General features: G+C 41.7%; 1 protein-coding gene across 3 annotated transcripts in view; it reads left to right on the forward strand.

Annotated features, from left to right (window-relative positions):
- The window catches only part of LGMN (legumain), a 25,854-nt gene continuing 4,734 nt past the window's right edge, over positions 1-21,120 (forward strand). Inside the window, exons 1-9 of one of the 3 annotated variants that reach the window (XM_040560380.1) lie at positions 1-154; positions 5,467-5,648; positions 13,344-13,441; positions 14,319-14,400; positions 15,445-15,530; positions 17,382-17,457; positions 17,852-17,914; positions 18,818-18,884; positions 20,579-20,697. In XM_040560380.1, the coding sequence (XP_040416314.1) occupies positions 5,511-5,648; positions 13,344-13,441; positions 14,319-14,400; positions 15,445-15,530; positions 17,382-17,457; positions 17,852-17,914; positions 18,818-18,884; positions 20,579-20,697 (729 nt within the window). In that variant the 5' untranslated portion in view covers positions 1-154; positions 5,467-5,510. Of the gene's footprint in view, positions 155-1,450; positions 4,492-5,466; positions 5,649-13,343; positions 13,442-14,318; positions 14,401-15,444; positions 15,531-17,381; positions 17,458-17,851; positions 17,915-18,817; positions 18,885-20,578; positions 20,698-21,120 lie in introns of those variants that run through there. The other 2 variants (XM_040560383.1, XM_040560381.1) reach the window with 2 other exon arrangements.

The raw sequence follows: 21,120 nt of genomic DNA on the forward strand, positions 1-21,120 counted from the left end.
GCGTAGTGCGGCGGGGCGGGGGCGTCGCGGCCTCTCCCCCGCCCGGCCGCCATTGGCCGGGGCCAGCCCCCGCCCGCCGCGGCCCGCGGTGGCCTCGGTGCGCCCCGCGCCGCGCCCGCCGCAATCACAGCGCCCGCGGCCCGCAGGCAGCGCGGTAAGGGCGGGCCGGGCCGGGCCGGGAGCGGGCCGGGGCTGGCGGCGGCACGGGCTCCGGCCCCGGCCCCGGCCCCAGGCATCGGGCGGGGGGAGCAAGAGTGGGGCTTGGGGGTCCTTGTTACGCCGTGGGGGGGGTTAATGGCTCCCGATGAGGGAACTAATTACCCCCGTAATTAGCGCGGGGCAGCGCGCCGGGGGGCTGGGAGGCGTGTGGGGAGCTGCCGCATCAGGCAGAGCTGCTCGGTTCTGTCCCGAAGTGCTCGAAATAACGCCGGGAACGGGTCCGGCAGGCTGTCACCATCACAGCAAGCGTCCTCGCACTATGCCTCTCTTTATTTTTTTTTTTTATTTTTTCCCTCTGGGAAATGGTGCCGCCCCTCTGCTGCTGAGGGAAAGGAGCCTGCAAGCAGCGGGATGAGTTTAAAGTTGCTTTCGGGTGCCTTGATTTAGCGTTTGAAATGTTTTAAGTTGTTCTGAGTTAACGTGGTAATGAATTCCTTGCTTTTGCGTTACAAATGGCTCATACGTCTTCTGAAGCTATATTAGCCGCTACATGCATTAGTCCTGATCAATTAAGCTGATTCATTTACTTGTAGTCTCTGTAAATAATTGTATTGCAACAGAGACCCTAATCTCCGTCTCCTTCCAAACGTAGCTTATCGGAGGCTGCGGTCATAAAGACTTCTCCTTCCTCTGGAAGTGTACGAAGAAAATCAGACTAACTCTGCAGGGGCTGAGGCGGTTCTGGCGCTTCAGCCTGCGGGCCGGACAGCACAAGTAGGTAGAATATTGCTGACGGAGCTCTGCAGGCAGCAGGCTCTTGTGAGGAGGGCTACCACGAGTCGCGTGGTTTGCAGAAATCAGCACCTAAATGTCGCGGGGACTGGCGGTGTGCAAACACTAGCTGGGAAAAGGAATTGTGCCTTGAGTCTGAAAACTAAAAGGTCATAAAAACGTTTTGAAAACTAAAGGTCATAAGAACAGCAGCTGAAAAAAAAAAAAAAAAAGATTTCCAAGAACTGGAGTGATCAGCTGATTAGCTGAGGCTGTTCTTTTTCTCCAAGATTGTTGTTAATTCATATGAAGGGAAAACGTGCATACGGCTTCTGTTTATGCAGCTCCTAGAGGCTGTGCTTGAGCTATTTGGAGTTTAAGCTACTGAGGTGTCAACATCTCTCTAAACACCAGTGGAAAATACTTTGATCAACACGAGTACTTTCTGTAGCATGACCTGGTATCTTGCTGCTCTGAAACTTTTGATCTTAGTGGAGTGCTTTGCAAAGGAAAGGCTGGGGACGCAGAGGGAGCAGGCTGCTGGCCCGAAGAATTATTCTAGCAGACCTGGCTGCTTCCAGAGGCGCTGCTAAGCATCCCTCTGATAGTAAGTCAGGGAAGTGTGCTAGCAATGCCATGCAAAATGGCTAAGGGACCTCAGGGAGCACGTGCAGGTTTTAAGAGGTGAGTGAATTACTCTGGTCACGCTGCTTACCGGGGCCGTGCAAACTGTGCTTGTAGGTGCCGTGGTCCTGTGTGCGTGGATCGGATGCTGAACCCGCCATGTCTGCGAGATGTGCCTTTCTCCTGACATGGTCTCCAAAGCAAGGTTAACTCTTCCACTAGGAAGGCGAGGAAGAGCTGATGAAATCCTTTCCTATTTCTGGAGGGTCAGCCAAAGCTCTAAAATGGTCTTGTGAATTTTCAGTCCTGCAATGTTTGATCAGTTGATCACGATGATTCAGTTCTGATCACGTTTGTTTTGTGTAGTAAGATTCCTGCTTTGCATGCGTTTAGGATGGCTTGTGACAGATATTTTATTCCTTGCTTTCAAAAAAAAAAAAAAAGGCTATTTACGTGCCTGTGGTAAGCTGGTCAGCCGAGCTGGTTTCTCTTCTAATACAACCTGAAGACATAGCATGTGACGGGAACTTTCTCTTCTCAACTGTGGGTCAAGTACTCTTTCAACACAACCCAGAACGCAATCTTTTTAAATTGCCTGCCTGAGCAATCAAAGGCTTTCTTTAAGCCAAGCAGAAATATGTATTTATTTTTCTCTAGTGTTTGGAAACGAGAAATGAAAGACCTATTCCCACTGCACGTGTGTTTAATGGTTAAGCCTATCTTAAAAGCTGCTCGAGAAACCTTGGGCAACAGAGCATTTGTTAATTGTGTCTTATTAATGCACTGCAATGTGTCTAGGCTTTTTTTTTTTTCCCCTTTCTATTGTTAATATGATTTAATTATAGTAAAGGAAAAAGATAAGTGGGATTACGTCATTAGAGACTGTAAGAGAGGAGTGTTTTCTATCCTAAATAATCCATGACAAAACACGGATGGCTTTCTAATAACACAGCACAAACATTGCTTGGCACTTGTTTTCCCGTCACTTCTGTACCATTCCCAACGTTGTGTCGGCAGAGGTGAGAAACGTGAGGATCTGCATATCCTTGTGCCGCGTGGGAGGCTGTTCAGTTCCTTGTGGAGGGATTGCCTGGGCGGGTTGGTAGCTTAGTCTTCGTTCAATATTCAGTCTTCATTCATTCCTCTGTGCCGCGGGGCTGGCAGCTGGAGCGCCCGTGTCCTGCTCACCTGGGGTCCTGGTGACAAGAGCTCTGCGTTAGCGTGGTCCAGGCTGTGAATCCATCGGCTGAGACACCCAAACTGTTTCCAGTTCAGCCCACGGCCCTCAGTAACGTGTTTTCTCTGAAGCTACTCCGTTGCGTGGCGTGCCAGCAGCTGCCAGCCAGCAGCGGCCGTCCCTGTGCACCGGGTGCCTCTCTGCCAGGCTCTGCCCTCGCACCGTGCTGCCCAGCGAGCGGCTGGCAGCGCCGCAGCTTCTCCTGGCACCCACTGAATTTGAATTTGTGGTTTGCATCTCCAAGAACTAAGCCTCACGTGGCAGGATCTCCAGTCCTTCAGTGATCACTCGAACTGGTTGTTTCCTCTTTGTGCTTCTCCTGTAAGTACGAACAATTTTAGCTGGAGAAGTGAGAAGTTATGCTTTAATTAACATGGAAGAGATTTCTTTGTGTGAAACAAATGCTGAGCTTTGAGGGATCTGTTCACATGAAACTTGGCTTTATATTCCAGCGTGTCAAACTCAGTTAAGATCTCTATGTGTACGGTCTAAAATGCATTGATTTTCCTTTTCTTGTCTAATATTTCAGGAGTTAGGTATCCCTGAAACTGAATGTTGGGGAGGAATAGGTTTGTTAGTCCGTGGCATGTTTTGGCACTTGACAAAAGTTTTGAACAACTTGGTATGACTGTCAGCCGTGATACAGGCAATGGAATAGGTGGTGGATTTTTCTGGATGTTGTAGGCAAAGCCCATCTTCAAGGCAGTTGTTAGTGTGTTATCTGAGCCGTCTGAAGAAGTGACAAGGTAGACAAGGCAGACTTGGCATACAAATTCTATGGCAGCACCATGACAAGAACTTACAACTGCAGCTCAACATGAGAGATTGCAGTTGTCTATCAAATTGCAGGAAATTACTGCTCATTCCTTCATGTACATCTAACTGCTGAAGTAGCTAATAATTCAGCAAACCCTGTATTGGTAAGTTATCAAGTATTGTTCTTGCTCCCAAATCTCGTGCTTGCAGACAGTGCCAGCAGTGGTTTATTCCAGACAGATAAGTGTACTAGATTCAAATGAGTTTTTGGAAGAAGCGTTGTCACAGCACTTAACGTTTGGTTCTATTTTTCCTTCTCTGTTCTGGAGTTCACTGGTGTGGTAATAGCTCTTCCTGTAGAATAAACAGTGTGCTAACATGACTTCCTTCACTTTGTGCTAGCTCCATTAAAAAGGAAAACAAAAAGTGCAAAAATATTTATAATGTTTCTTTCCTGTTACTACCTACATTGCTTCTCTTGGTGACGAGAAGATCCAGTCGTAGAAAGAGCCATACTACCCGTTACGTGAGCAGCCTTCACCATACGCAGCTGCTTTGGGAGCAGGCTGGGTACTTCTCTGTTTCAGCCCCGTTTGAGGGGCTGCACATGGATGTTTCTGGCTGTGTGGAACTGATATTGCGTAGTGTGGTAAACCAATACTGACTTCGATACTGTTTAGTTATTTGGCATAGTGGCAGCTTTGGCGTTATGCTTTCTGATCACACAGTACGTTTGGGGAGTTCCCAGTTTTTGTTCCAGAAAAAGCCACGCTAAGTAGGCTGTTCCACCCTTACAAAAACCTCTTATGTGCATATGAGCAGTGATCAACCTCCAGAATCTGGTTTTGTAACCAGACCAGTATCAAATCCCAGCCAAGAGCTTGCAGTTCTTAGAGGGACTTTGCTTTAGGATGGCACGTTGGATGCAGCAGACTGCGTGACAGGTAAACATAACCCTACTCCTACTCACCCCCGACCAAAAAAGCAAACTTTTTGTTAGGTATGGTCAGGTGGTTTGGTTTTATACCAGACTTAATCAGACGATCAAGGTGCTCAGGCAGCTGACTAGTAGGGACACTACCTGTAGTCCTCTTAAGAAAGCTGAAAGTGCCATTTCTGCCTGGACTCGAAACTCTTCTCTGGCTCTGGTTTTCTCAATTTGGGTTCACAAGCTCAGACCTTACTCTGTCACTGTGCAGCTTGTGCGTACGCTTAACCATTGTGCAAAATAGATGAGAATACTGCTCTTTCATGTGGTACCCGTTCACATTTGCTCTCCACCAGCATAACAGGTTGCACAAATAGCATGAGGCTCTCACAGCCTGCACTTCCCCCCAGCCTCAGCAGCGAGGGCTGTATCTTGTGCAAAACAGCACTAAGGGCTGTCCCCACCCTTGCTGGCGCTGTGGGCACAGAGAGCTTTTGTGGCCCTCTGACCTCGCACTCCCGAGCAGTTCTCCATGTCTGTGCATCATTGTGCCCACATCACCAGGGATTTGAGCTCATTGCCAGTCAGTAGAAACCAGTAAATTATCCAAGCAGAAAAGACCAAGAGAACAGTATTACCCTGAAAAAGTTTCATCTGTGAAATGCTTGATAGTGGTACTTGTTCTGTGTTAGAGATTTTAGTCACTGGCAGCTACTATAGAACAAAACAACCAGAGGGAGCTGAAAGACTTGGTTGTACTGTTCAGAACTGCTTTCAGTTAGATTTGAAAGCTGACAGAAAAGTCTTGTAACTAGTAGCAGCTTGGTGCTAAGGAAAGATCTGACCAGAAATTATACTGTGGGTTGAATTGTCCTTAAAACACACGCACACACAAGAAGGGCATCTAGTTGTGCTACTGCTGCTGTTTGCTTTGGGTTTGTTTTTTTTGACTGATGTCCTCTGATCTATTTCTCTCAAACTTCTTCACTAGGGATTTTTTCTTCCTCCCATTTGCGGAATAAATAAAGAAGAAAGATGATTTTGGAAGTGGTTGTGTTGCTGGGCTGTGCTCTGGGCATCAGCACGTTCCCCCTGGAAGAACCTGAAGATGGAGGCAAGCACTGGGTGGTGATTGTTGCAGGTTCGAACGGCTGGTACAACTATCGACACCAGGTAAGGACCACTGGTCCCACATGCCAACGCTGCCACGCTCCAGAAAATGCCTGCCCTGGGATGTGCAGGGAGATGGTAGCTACCTAGATTAGCTCAGCCCTTACGTCATTTGGGCAAGTGCTTCCACTTCTGGACTTCCAGGAGTGTGTGAAGTATTCTAAAAGAACAGCAACAAGATTCATGCACAGCCTGCTCTTTTCTTGTCATTCTCATCCCAAGAATTACCCTCTGCTTTTCCTTCTACTATCTGAATTTATTTGCTTACAACTTTGTCCAGCCTTTCATCTTTTGAAAAGTTGTCATTAGCAGTAGGAGGTATATTCTTCCTCTAGTCATACTTCTGTATCTTGGGAGACCTGTATCATTTAGGCTAAATATTCCATTACCACGCTAGAGCATCGGACCCCAACTTGCAGGTGAATAAGTGATGTCTAGAATTAAACCTCATTTTTGAGAGACATGCATGTTTCTGTCCATTTGATTTCTTATATCCTAACATTATGAAATATCTCCCTTTCTTCTCTGCCAGCAAAAGTCTTGGCTAAGGCTGTATATCTACAGTATGTTTTTGTGGGGTGAAGGACGAGGGTTCTTTTTAGCCTGAATCAGTTTGCTCACTGTGTTCTAAGGCAAGCAGTTCATGGCTATAGACTTGTGCTGCCACAACAAGGATACAGTGCACTGGGGTGCAGGGTGGAAAGAGGAGAAAAGGAAACAGGAACTCTGAAAATTGACACTGCTGTCAAAGCCAGTGTTGTGGAATTATGGTCTGGTTGCGAGTGTCAGGATGGACAGGACTGTGACTTAACTCTGATTAAGTTCAAGGCTTATAATCAGCAGTCAGGAGACTACCGCAGTTTTTTTCCTTTGGGGAATTCTTGGGCAATCCCTTAAACAGATTTCATCTACACTTAAACACGGTCTTTGTTAGATGGGAACATCTGGCTTTCATGGTGAACACAGTCCATTTGATTCTGACTTAAAGCATACATTTGTATGTTTCTAAATGTTAGAAAAATATTTTCCTAGACTATTGTTAGTTAAGGTGGAACAGAGACTGACACACTAGTGTACAAAACCAGTATTTTAGAAGTTAGGCTGTAGTAAATGTTCTGGGTACATATATCGAACTGACCTGCTGAACTCTTGAAACTTGCTAAGTAATGATTATTCTACAGGCAGCTGCATTAAAAATATAGTGAGACCTTATCTTCTTCATTTCTGTGGATTGAGAGAGAAAGAAACCTACCTTGTGTTTGTTGTGCATGCTGGGTTTTATACTTATGCCTCTCCTCCTTCTCCGCTCACAGTTGGTTTGGTACTTTCTGTGCAGTAATGAGCTTAAAGCTTGGTGAACCAGACTGACAACGTTCTTGTGCTTGAAGAAGAACCTGTTACTTGCAAATGCTAGCATAATGCTTGGACAAACTGGCTGTAGGGAGTTTGGCAGCTCCTTGCGCTGTAACCATTACCTGATAACCATAGGTGATATATTATTGGCCTTATCATAGACTATTCCTATTTCAAATGAAATCTGAAGGAAGATATTTTTAAAGCTGAAATCTCAACAGAAAACAATTGCAAAAACACTAGTGTTGTACTTATCGCTGCCCCTCCTGGCGTGGCTCAGTGTAATTATTCTGAGTTGTGCTTTGGTTGTTGCATTGCTCTATAACCAGTCTCATTGGCTCCCTTCCACTAGGAGGAGTTAATGCTGTAACATTTATTCTTAAATAAAATCACTTTTTGGAAGCTGTGGTTCACGAGAATTCCTTTTCTGCAGTGGCCCAGGTTTTAATAGTTCTGTGGGTGGGCCTTCAATAGCAAGTACATCTGCCAGGTATAAGAAAGTTATGAAGGACACAAGATGTACGCTTAAGTGTTTGTGTCCAGTGCTAAGTCAGAATTTCACACCAGCAAATTAACTTTTGAGTGTGGTCACTTGCTGATAGTTAAGTAAATACTTTTCAGGGTTAGAAAATTGAGAGTGGGGTTTCTTTGAGCACCTTCATTTCTGGAGACAACATTGACTAGCAATGCAAAATATCTGTAATATTTAAATCCTAGAAACGTCTGTATTTTAACCTCTACCTCTTGTTTCAGGTATAGTATTAGCGTTTGGAACAAAAGTTAGAACACCATTAAGAATCCCGTCAAAGTTATGAAATCAGAGCCATAAAATAAGAGTCAGCGTGAAGGATCCTTCACAATGGGATTGAGCTCCTACCGATCTGTTCCGGGCAAGTCAGTGTGCCTAGCTTCTTACAAAAGAATTAATTCCCAGGAGGTGCAGCGCGTCAGAAGCCTGTGCTGTCTTGTCTAGCTGCCTCTTTTGGCCAAGCTTAGGGGCTGGGCAGGAGTGAGCAGCCACGGTAGGAGGGCATACTCAGTGACAGGCCCAGCAGCTAGTCACGGAACTGTGTGCGTGCTACAAAGTGTAAGCCAGAAAAGGGTGTCTCAGGTATCAGAAATTTAGGAAAACTTTTTCCCTGCAAAACTGGCTGAACAATAGGTACTTTTGAGGAGAGTTGGACAGAGGAGGAAAGGTACTGCAGAGAACTCAGGAGTTATTACAGACTTTCAGGAATGTTATGCAGACTGATCACTAAGGTCTTTGCATGTGTTAGTAGTCCCTACTTTGCAGCTAGGGAAGCAGAAGCACTGTGTTTAAATGACATGTTCAGTGGAACCACAAATCAGACTTGAACTTCCAGTCCTGTACTTCATTCATCACGAAAGTTGTGCTACAGTGAACATACAAGTTTCAGTAGAATAATAATTTTCAGTAGAGTAATATGTGTACTAACAGAAAACTAAGCAGTGCTTCAGAATTGCTGATTTCTTTGCTTGATTCTTTGTAATTCTTCTACTTTCCAAAGGAAAAATTGCAGAAGAAAATACATTGTATTCTAATTCACTTTCCTCCTGCCCTTGCCTTTCTTCCTCAGAACCTCTCTGATCTAGCCTGCATACAAAAGAATTTGTAGGTGTGAATCTTCCTGTAAGTAGATACTCAGTGTGACTGTTACTTGTTACCAGACTGGACACTATTTCCTAAATGCCACTAAGCACTCATAATATCCCTTTGTAAGCTGAAACCTCAGCTGACACATATCTGGGTTTCAATTGCTCAGTTCAGCTGTTCGGTGTACAGTTAATACATAACACTGCATGTATGTGTTACACTTAATGTTTTGAGAGCTCCAGTTGTTTTGCATGCTGTCTGCACACAGCACAGTCAAAACGTACTCTGCTACCTTCCGCAGTAGTTACCTGGTGACAGGATGTGTTCGTCTGACTATGCAACCATAAAAGGAGGGGGAGAAGGTTCGCTTTCAAAAATGTCTCTAATTTCATACATGAAGATTTGTTGGGAAAGTAGTCCATCGTTGAACACTGTACAGACTCCAGGAGCAGTAAATTTGTAAAGACTGTGCAGACCCTGCAGAAAATTAGTTTGCACCTGTAACCTCAAGGAATCTGAAACTCCTTCTAAGACTTATCTGTCAGTGGTCGGAATCCGCTGTCAGTGGTGCAAACCTCAAGTGTAGGCAAGATAAGGAAAAAAGCCACTGTTTGCACTTATCTATACTTCACCTTGCAGGGCACTTGTTTTCTGTTTTGATGCCTGAATTGGGACTGTTTCCACATCAGGATGATCAAAACTTGTCTTCTACAGTTATCTGATCAAGTTCTTAACATAAATGTTAAATGTCTTGTATAATATACAGCCTAATGTGGTAGGCTCCCTGTTATTACAGAGCTAGCCTATGTATAGCCTTATGCTTGGTGATTCTCTCTTCTTCAGTGTTTTTACCCATATCTTTAGTATTTTTGATTAGACAAAAACAGTGTTTCTTGTTCTTACTGCTGTGATTGTATCAGCTAACTCCAACCCAAAGTTGGTTTTACAAATAGATCAAGAGGAGAGACAGACCAATTCTGTCTGGATACCCCAAAAGGCAAAAATGAACAGTGTCAATGGAGAAGCCTGCTGTGAAATGCAGTCCTGCTAAAGGCAGAGCACATACTCAAGGAGGAAACGCAGCTTAAAAAAATCTGGCAAAATTAAAATGCTGAAAATAGAAACTTCTAAATTTGCATACATGGTTTTATTTCTGGTCATTGTTTTTAGTTGTGCACTTAGTGAGCTTTATGGGTCAGGGATTGTACTTAGACAAAGTTTTGGACACTATGAACCAGAGCAGTTACTTTGTTCAGGACGGTCTGTATAAATTCTCCAGTCATTCAGTTAATGGACATAAAGGATGCCTTGGCTACTCAGCTTCAATTGGCTTTTCCTTACTGTGCTTATCAAATTGTAAGTGAAGCTATGGGAAAAGCTTTCCTAAATCCTTAATACAGTTGTGGGTTTTGGCTGATTGACTGATGGTTAAGGACAGGAATGAAGCATGGCTGACATTTCCAGCCCAGAGCAGAGCAGGCCGAGGGGAGGCCTCATGGCGGCCTGCAGCTCCCTCACGAGGGGAGCGGAGGGGCAGGTGCTGAGCTCTGCTCTCTGGGGACAGCGACAGGACCCGAGGGAACGGCATGGAGCTGGGACAGGGGAGGGTCAGGCTGGGTGCTAGGGAAAGGTTCTGCACCCAGAGGGTGGTCGGGCACTGGGACAGGCTCCTTAGGGATGTGGTCATGGCACCGAGCCTGCTGGAGATCAAGAAGCGTTTTGACAACATTCTCAGACCTGTCAAAAAAACAAACAAACAAAAAAAATTCGGCTCAAAAGCTGTGTCACTCAAATGTTTAAACAGCTTTATGACAGAGGAGAGTGAGGATGGTTGCCTTTTTGTTGCTGTTGTGTTCTTTTAGAGTTTTCTCCAAATGCCCATTCCAGGAAAATAGGGGAATTCCACCTCCGATCCCCATGATTTCAAGATCTAAGAGTTAATTACTGAAGTGAATTTAAGCATAGATCTTCCATAGCAATTTGCTGGTGTAGCAACAGGTTTAGAGGAACTTGGGAATAAAAGATCTGAACTATCCCACTAACAGTTTCTGTTACGCCTGGCACCTGGGCTGGGTTGTGCAGGAGCAGCTGTACAGCTATATATACCTTCTCCCTCTTCTTCTTCTCTGCTCTTGATAACAGGGCAGCTGCTACCCACACCGAATCATGACCACAAAAGCATGACTTGCATTTGGTGATGATTTTATACAGTAAATGTTCATAGCATTCATGTCATGTGGAAAGTCAACAAGAGTAACACCAGCTAGAGACCTGGAACAATGTTAGCTGTCTCTTTTATGGTGTTATACATGTATAGCCATGCCACAAATATCTGGAAGAAACAAGGCTTAAACAGCAATATTTGATAGGCACTTACTGATCAACAGGAAATAGTTAGATTCACATATGCCTCCCTACTCTAGCAGCAGGCTGTTTCTATTCTGGTTTTATAGAGATTATTTTTTTTCTGTGTGTGGGAGGAAACAGGACAAGCATATGACCGGCATCAAAGGTGGCTTGTCTGGTCAGCTAACTTTACACACGAAAAGTCGTTTGCTCTAAACTATTCTAGCTAAGCCAAAGGAATTTTAGCAGCAAAATGTATTTTTGCTACTCTAGCCTATGCTGGTAGTACCATTGCATTACCAGGAGGCACAATTCTCTTAGCAGAAGCCTTCAAAGGTTGGGACAAACCCCAGGCAGGCATAAATTAAGGTTGTTGGGAATTGATCAAATTGATCTGTTTCCATCCACAGTAGGGAATATGGCCCATTTAAATTTACCACCAAGATTTGAGTGAGACAAGACATAGTGAGCAAACAGTCAATGAATCAGAAGGAAAAGAAGAGGAGACCAAAAAAAGCTGTTAACATTCATTTACAAAGCTGAACTAATTTTGGGTACTTGGGTATTAATTTAGAGCACTTCCGAAGTTTCTGTGGGCCAGCCACGTATCTATGGGAGCACAGACACTTGCTAGTTGAATATGTTAGTATTTTGTCACTATAATAAGCCTAAGCATCTCCTTGTGTTGCCAGCCTGTAGCTGTTTCTGTCAGCCTAACAGAAGCAGAGTACTGTGTCTCAAGGGTGAGAGGAGATCCATGATCTGTCTACTCATCAGTCTGTGTAGAGAAGCCCAGATGAATGTTTTCTACTACTTTTGCCCAACTTGCTTCTGAAAATCAAATACGTGTGTAGTCAAATCTGCGCTCCAGTGTTTTGTATCGCATGGGTTTAACCTCTGCCTTTGCCTTGTCGAGGCAGCAGCTGCCATAGTGCTGTACAAGGAAATGGGGAACTCTAAACAGTGCAGGTCGCCTGGGACAGGTGGGAGAGAGCCTAGCCTGACTCGTGTAGTAGGATATGGAACTGCTTTAGGAAGGATAGTTTAACGTTCAGGGTTAGTTGTGTAAAGAGATTTTGCTGTGGGAGAGTTCCTTAACAGTGAATGTGCCTCGCCCTTCCCAGAGTCTTGCACAACTGCCCGCTGTTTTTCAGCCACACTTGGGAGATGAAGGATTTTAAAGTGGTAGGATTTTACAGCATCTTTTTAGTTAAACTAGTGGAAATCGCTAACGCACCTAAGCCAACTAAAGTTTAGGAGGTCCACATAAGCCACTTTAGTTTGGTGTATGAATTAGCAAACTAGACTAGTTCTGCAGAAGTAAGTTTTAAAGCTTGCTTCTTGCCTACATTTGGAGTTTTTATTTGTTAGGTGAGATTTCTTCTATTAAATCTGCACAGGTTTTCTTACATGTGGTGGGTTGTAGTTCAGGAGTTTAAGTGTGATTGCTGATAACCTGTTCAGTCATTCACAGGCTGCAAGTCAAAAATAATAAAAAAAAAAATTATCTGCTGAGGGCACTGTGTATTTAACATTCTGGTAGAGGTTCATACTTTACTGTAATAGTGCTTTAATGAGTATTGTTGTTTCTGTGCCATCAGAAGACGGTTCTATAAAGAAAATGTGCTTATTCATATCCTGTACAGGTCAGAAAAATAGCCTGAATAGAAAGCCTGCAATTCTGGTTTCCACTGAAATCTGTTTTCTTGCCCTGAACTTGCTGTAGTGTCACTTTACGAGAAATACATAATTAAAAAGGAATTTTTCCTTAACTAAAATTAATAACAAAGTTTTGTTTTGTGGTAAAACAAAATTAAAAACAAACAAAAGAAACCAACAAACGAAAACCAAATCTTTGCAGAGTTGAGATTGGTAAACTGTACTTGTTTAAGCCAAGGACAGTCTTTAATGCTTATTCATGCAGGCTTGGTGCAGAACTAATTGAAATTGGTGGAAATCCAACTCCTTCCTCTGCTTTAAATCTGTCTGTCAGTGCACAACGTTTTCATTTAGATTTCCTTGCAGAATTCAGAACATTGCTGAGAACCTTTTGTTAAATTTTGTTATTTATAACAAGTATCAGTTAACTTCTGGATTCTGTTTAAATAGGAATTTGAAATAGGTAGATGGAGAGATTTTAATCATAGTCTTTGTTATTAATACAGCTATTGCTAGTTAGAGAAAGACATGGAGTTTTGGATTGAATCTCTGCATTTCAGCCCACTAACAACCCTCAGTCTCTTAAATTTGAAATTAAAATACTAGGATGGAGTTCCTTTTGGACAATAGCTTGATCTTAGGTTGGCAAAGCTATTTTTCTTCTGCTCTCAAAGGTCCATTAAAGTCTCCATTAAAACTAGTAATGAAAACCTGCTTACTTCCAGGCAGACGTGTGCCATGCGTACCAGATCGTACACCGAAATGGAATTCCAGATGAACAGATCATTGTCATGATGTATGATGACATTGCAGATAATGACGAGTAAGTGTTGAACATGAACTGGTAACGAACTATGCCTGCTACAAATATGCCACAGTCACCAATATTTTTAAATTTGTAGTAGTTTTGTAGGAACAGCTTTTAAAACTGCCTGAGATATGCATAGAGACATTTTATCCGTTAGCATGGTAAGTCTGCTTTGGAACGTGCTCTTGAGCTTTCTAAGCCTTTATCCACAGCTCAGCATCTGTTTTGGTACTGAGGACTCCAGAGCTCCTTGTCAGTTCTTCATTGTTATGAGAGCAATTGATCTTAGCTTCCAGGCATAACAGTTTTCAACAGATAACCTAAAAACACAAACATAGGGAAGCTCAACATATGACTCACAGGCTTTTATTGAAAAGATGTTATCAGATTGATTAATCCCCAGAAAGCAGATTGAACAAGTAAGTGTATATGTCACGTCCTTGGTCACTGTCTAGAGTGTGTAATTGCTTTTCATGTAAAACTGTTCACTTATACAGCCTCTAATGCTGAGACAAACCAGCAGAAATCGGCAGATTTCACATGCACAGCAGCAGGGGGAGCAGAGAATAAAGGGCATTAAAGACAAGAGTGAAAGCAGGGAAATAATAGTATAACAGACCACCTGCCTGTATTCTCAAATTAATCTACACAATCTGAGGCAGGATACTTGAAGGTACTGTGAGGGTAAGGACAGTGAGGCTGAGCATTATTAACTGACTGAAATGAAAAGATCTTTTTATTCTGCGTTGACTTAACAACACATGGTACTAGTACTCGTACTGCCTAAGGTAACCTTGCCAGGCAGGACAGTTTAAAGGTTTTTCTAGTTGTTCTGTGGCTGCTGTGTAGCACATTACTAATTCTTCATGTTTATGTCCCTTTAAACTTTCAGGAATCCCACAAAAGGCATTGTCATTAATAGACCTAATGGCACAGATGTGTACGCTGGAGTGCCCAAAGACTATACAAAGGAGGTAGGAATGAAACACTATTCCCCAGGGAAGCTAAGGTTCAGTGTTAGCCCGTGCTCTGGATAAATCCTTTTAGACTGTGCCTTACACACTAAAATGCACATAGTGTAAAACCCCCAGCTTACTCACATGCATGATTTGGCATAAAGTTCAGTGATCATTAGATGAATGTAAACACTAGATGTTTGGAAGTGAAGCAGTGGTCGTAAAAGCAAATCCTTACATTGTCTTTCATTCAGAATTGTTATAGCTCAATCTGAAGAACAACTCTGTAAGAAGAATTGTTTCATTAAGTCAGAAGAGTAATGCAATCACTTGGTGATTTCATGATTCAGAATCTGAGTGAGTCATCAGTGCCTAATGTGCTAGTGGTGATAGATTGAAAGGAAGGGTCTGTGCATGCAACCCAACAGTTAAGGGTGAGGGTGGTGTGTTAAGTTCAAGATGGGAAACTGTGTCAGTGAAACTAAAATCAAAATTATTTCTTCAGGGGATTTTTTTTTTTTATTATTCCAGATCATACCAGTAATACAGTTAAAAGACTAGATCCAGAAATTCTTTTGCCAGCGTAATGTAATGGTAGGGATCTGGATGTAGGGATGAAGAGAGAGGTGAAAGTGGGGCAAGGCAGGAGCTTTTTATTTGGCTTCACCACCAGAACAAAAATCTTGAGAAACTACAACCATTGAGTTGCATAGTGGCAGTAAGACTTCTTTTTATCCCCAGAAATTTAAGTAGGAACAAAAATGTGGATTTCCAATGATAACTATACAGAATTAGTAAATCTTCATTCTAATACAAAAGCACTTTTTCAGCTTGGCTTGTACTTTTTATTTTTATTTTTTTTAAGTGCTGAAGTATTGGAACAGGAATTACTTCCAATATGAGCAATACAGGAAACTGAAGAAGTACTGTTCCTGAGCATCAAGGGCCAGCTAAACTTGCTATCCGTGCATGGGTTCTGACTTTCAGAAACCATATTTCTAAATGAAGATTGTGTTGTTGTTTTTATGATCACATTTAATTTAAATCCTCGTAAATTCTTAGGATGTTACTCCAAAGAACTTCCTTGCTGTTCTTAGAGGGGATGCTGAAGCAATGAAAGGTGTGGGATCAGGAAAAGTATTGAAAAGGTAAGAGAAGTTTCATTTAGAAAATAATTGCATGTGTAGTTGTACATTGGCACTGAATTCAGCAAAAGAAGAGGGTAAATGAGAGCCTTTTACAACTCGAGAATGTGGCAAGACTATTGGTGGCAATTCCAGGTCATTCATATTAGAGATACAGTGGTTCTGGGTTCTGAAACTATCTAGCACCAACAAGCAACTGCTGATATTTGGTTGGTATGGAGTCCAGTATAAATGAAGGTATAAAAAAAATCTTGAGGACAGTGTCAGCTATATTAAAGTATTTGTCATTTAGATGACAAACGTGAGATGTAAAAGTATGTTGCCTATTTTCTAAGGTGTGGCATATTTCTGACAGTACTGCTAGCAGACAGTTATATCGTGTTATATTTTTCTATATATACTAGTTCCTGTAAAAACTTTAAAATATAAATTTGACCATTTGGAAGAATTAGCCTAAGTAAGTAAAATTCCATAAGTGCCTATTTCATCCAACAGTTCAATTTAGAGACAAAGCAATGAACCAAAATAGAAGAGTCCTGCCCTGGCACTGGGGACAAAAAAAACAGTGAAGGAGCAGGGCAAGAGTTGAGTAAGTTATTGCTCTCAATTGTTTAAACTTTCTCATGAAGAGCTGAGATAGAAAATAATCTATGCAAGTCACATAGGTAAAAAGTTAATAAATCACTGTACAGTTACCAGATTGTTCTTTTCTAGTATCTGCAATGAGCCAAGCAGCAAATATAAAGCATTCTTTAGCCTAATTAAAAAAAAATACTTCAGAGCACACCTCGCCTGTAAAACCTTGAAATTATAAGTCAAATAAAGGAGTGGATATGCAGAAGGCCAAAGACTCTTGGCTACTCAGGAAGACAACTTGAACCCAGTTACTAAAGTCTTAGTTATTTACATTTCACCTTGGCCCAATTTTTTGCACTTACGGTCAAGAGGGAGAGAGAGAAAAATGACTCCCAGTCCTTTCTTTGCTAGGCTCTGTTGTGTGAATTTCAGTCAGTGCCCTGACTTCTGCTCTTGGGTGGGGCAAGAACTGTTTTCTTCTGCCTGAAAGCCTTCTAGAGAATCTTTCAGGTGATTTATAAGAAAAATCCCTTTGCAGATCTGGCTGTTAGGGCAAGACCTTAGTATCACAAACATGATCTATTTGATTTAGACTGCAATAAAATTCTGCTGCAAACAGTGTGCCATGCAGACCTTAGGGCATCTATACCTGTGAGCATGCAGTGCTCAGCCATCTGCAGAGCCAGGCAGTACAAATACCAGTCTAGTGTAATGGGTGAGTCTGTTTATAGATCAGTTCTTCGCAGAGACATAGGTCAATGCTGAGCTGGCTATGTAAGGCCATACAGATCACAGCAAGGTAGAATGTAAATACACATAAGGATCTTATCAAAAGTTTTTATGGTTTATCACATGTTACTGGTGCCTTACCATAACTTAGTTATAAAATGATTCAATTTTTACTAAAATGCCCACAGTAAAACAGATTCCTCAGACAAGCATTAAAAACAGTTGTAGTCCTGCCAAGTACCAGCCTCGTCCCGATCAGCAATCAGTTTTCAGTTTGAAACATGAGGTGTAATTGACTGATCCCCCATGCTTGGGGGACTAGCCGTATTACCCCCGTTTTTATTCCTCCTCCAGATACTCATTTCTTCTCATAAGCCCGCAAAGTAGTATGTTTTAGGAAGAAAAATTACTACCAAGAGCATGAGGTGTTTCAGCTGCATTATTTTCAATTTTTGACATGCCTTGGCATTGATAAGCAGACAGTGTTTATGGTGGTAAAAATTAGGTTGGAGCGGTCAGAAAAATTTGTTTGCAATTTTCTCTTTACAGTGGTCCCAAGGATCATGTATTTGTTTATTTCACTGACCATGGAGCTCCAGGACTTCTAGCTTTTCCTGATGATGATGTAAGCATTTTGGGGGAGTACTGTGGAATTTGTCATAAAAAAAAAAAAATCTTTCAAGTGACATACTTAAATACTTCATCTAAAACATTAAACATTCAATGCACTGTAATATTGGGAATTGGGGGGCAAAAAAGGAGCAATATTCTCCTCATTATCCCAGTTTCTGTTTCACATGGTTATGCCTTGGCTATTTAGTGCAATACATACATCATTTGGCACCATTACGCTTCTTTTCTAGTGGTAAATACTAGAATGTTGTGTTTCAGAAGTACAAAACTGGATATAATTAAGGGGAAGGAATAAATATATTCACAACAGTTAGTAGTTATTACTATTAAATGAATTGTGTGTGCTGAACATCAGTGGTTTTAATACAGGCCTTCTTATTTTACAGCTTCATGTGAAGGACTTGAATAAGACTATTTGGTACATGTATCATCACAAGAAATACCAAAAGGTAAAGAAGCATATCAGAAGTTGTGTGATTAAAAGAGCAGCTGGCATGGAGCAGCATGGTTTGTCTTCAGTTCCAGTGTCACGTAAAGCACGGGGAATCTGGTACCACGCAATTAAACTTGGATTAGGATTTTGAATTTACAGGACTGATCCTCTCCAGTTTTTTCCTTTTCACTTTTAGTTCACTGTTGCTATTTGCAATTGATGCAGCACAGCCGTAGGCCAGACTTTCGATAACGTATATATTCTGGCCAACAGTGGAGAAACAACATCTATAACTACCGCACCCTCATAATGCATACCTGACTTGTCCTTCCTGTGCTTTGTTTGCTTCAGACTGTGCTCTTGCTACAGGAAGTTTGATATGCCTCATGTTTTTCTTAAAGTTACTAATGTAGCTGAAGAGACTGTACCTTTTCTTAGAAAATCCTGTGTGTTCATTTCATCACAAGTTGTTTTAAGCAGAAAAACTAATATTTAGAAAATTTGGTAGCCTTTTTTAGGCAACTTTCTGTGGTAATCTGTCTACTATGGCTGGCTGTATTTAGGACCACATAAGCGGCCATTGGCTCCAGAAATAGTACATTTAATAGTGGTACATTGCTGGGCCTAAAGGTTGACCATGTTTTTGATTTGTGCTTTGCACATTGGTCATTAGATTCCTATGGATTCTATAGAGACGGATTGCGTCTTTTCATTGTGATTGTTTTCCCTTTTCTGTATAGTTTAGTTCCCAAAAAAGAAAAATGGATCTATTTACTTTCATGTTTTGTTTTTATAGCATTATGGATAGCTTTTGTTTCAGGGATATCAGGGCAGGCCATCTAACTACAGTTGAAAAACACTGAAGGACTTTCCTCCATTTGCTCATGGAATTTCTTAAGGTCTCTGATCTGTTTTATAGATGGTGTTTTACATTGAAGCATGTGAGTCTGGATCTATGATGAATCATTTGGCTGATCATATCAATGGTGAGCAATCAGTTAACTTAAATGGACTTAGATTTCTCAGCCTGTCTTAGGCAAGACCTAAACAGATACTGTATCAAGGAGAGGTTGTAGGCGCTTACATGTATAGCTTTAGCAGGGATGCACAAGAGTTAGAGAAATTAATGTTTTCCATTTATGAGAAGTTCATTTTAAAGAACTAACAGAGTTCTAGAAAGACCATCTAGGCTTTCGGTTTCTTGCAAATGAGAAGTTGAAAAAGTACTTCTTTTCAGAAACTACATGGTTGCCCTTAACAGGTAGCACCTGGTTTATACTGACATTTCTCAGCTTCGGCGTTGTTTAACAGCAGGGATGAAGTTCCTGCTGATGGTTCCGTTAAGTAGCAAAGGCAGCCATGGTACGTGGTTGCCAAGCAGTTTGCTACCCTGATTTGGGCAGTAATACAGGAAATGGAACACTGATTTTTCAGGGTTTCTAATCTCTCTGCTGTAGAGCCGGGAGCTAAGCCTTCATTAGCATGAGGAGTCACAACTTTTTCAAGCTCTGCTTCGTGTCTGAGAGACCAGATGCTCTGGCTTTCTCATGGTTTTGAAGCTCGGATTCCAGGGAAGACCCAAGCATATGCCTGTCCTCAGCTTCCTGGGTCTTTGGCCCTGGAGCAGTCTGGCAACAGCCACCTGGACTTACACCCTGTCAGGGATTTACAGAAAGTTCATGCAGAATGGCTCATAGCTGAGATTCTTCAAAAACGCTCAGTGAATCAGCATATTTCAAAGTTTATTCTGTTAGGAATTTCCAGCCTGGTGACTGGTTTTATTACTAGCTCTACTACTGATTTACAAAGGTGGAAAATTAACAATTTATGTGTTACAAAAGGAGGCTGTCTTTGCCGGCCTTCGGTTGTGACCTGCAAAGTTTAACTGATTACTTAGTAAGCATTTGAAAAGATGCTAAGAAAGAGCACTTTACAGCACGGACAGGATTTGAGACTCTTTTTGGCTATTAAACTGTAGATACCTTCCAAGTGGAAACAACACTTTAGCTATAGGAGGAACATGCACAACTTTTTTCATTCTGAAACTTGGACTTTTCTTCAGTCATGCAAATATGCTACGAGTTGACTTTGGCAAAAAGCCACAGTGGCTTTTGTATTAATATCTACAAGGAAGTGTTTAAAATATTTCTGTAGTGTAAGAGAAGACTGGAAACACTGTGTTTGGGTCAGATCTTGTAGAGGTTCGTTTAGCTTTTCCCTCAGTGTAGAGTGTTACCCTGGAGAGAATATTTCTTAGAAAAAGAATTTTCTGGAATAAGAAATGATTTATAGGATTTATTCTAAGCTTGGAAACAAATTTTCATCCTTGTAATTAAGAAAGTGAATATATAGACTGTCAGTGTTCATTGTCCGGCAGTTCTTTGCGTAGTAGTTTTTAACAGTTTTTTCCCCCCAGAAGCGCTTATTCTTGTTTAAATGCCCCAAACCGCACGGTTGGCAGCAAGGAAGGAGCTCTTAAACAGCACTGACACTGATGAACAAAATGGCTTATAGGCTTCTTTCCTTCCTGTTATTTAGAAGTAAATGATTGACAACCAAAATCCTTAGGCAAATATATCGTGTGTATATATTATATATTTAGTATATCATAAATCATGGAGGGGGTGGGGTGTTTTAAAAACAAAACAAAACCAAAACCTACTTTCCATCGGTCTTACAGTTTATGCAACAACTGCTGCCAATCCCAGGGAGTCTTCTTATGCATGTTACTATGATGATGAAAGGCAGACTTATCTTGGTGACTGGTACAGCGTGAATTGGATGGAAGATTCAGATATGGTAAGTTAGTAGATAAAGTTTCTGCATTTCCATGCATGAATATCACTAAGCTTAGGAAAAAAAAAAAAAAAAAAGAAAAAAAAAGTTCTTAAGTTCTTTTAAAGGATTTATGAAAATCTTTGTTTTCATGTGAGACTGAAAACAACAAATGGAGTTGATAAAAGTATTTGTCTACTATTCAGAACCATATAATCTTTATTTGGGCAACTATATTTAAATATATTATTAGTAAGATTAGAAACTGTCTACCTTCTAGTTTCAAGTTTACATCATCGTAATTTACTAATCTGAGACAACGTATCCAAATTTGTTAAACAAATTGGGCAGTTCAGTAAGTTTTACCTCTTCATCAGAGCTCCTTAAATACCGAACTGTAGCTAACCCACTTGCTAGCATCATGGAAAACAGCAATATTGAAACGAG

Source organism: Cygnus olor, chromosome 5 (genome assembly GCF_009769625.2).
Source record: "Cygnus olor isolate bCygOlo1 chromosome 5, bCygOlo1.pri.v2, whole genome shotgun sequence".
In the NCBI taxonomy this organism is placed as follows: domain Eukaryota; kingdom Metazoa; phylum Chordata; class Aves; order Anseriformes; family Anatidae; genus Cygnus; species Cygnus olor.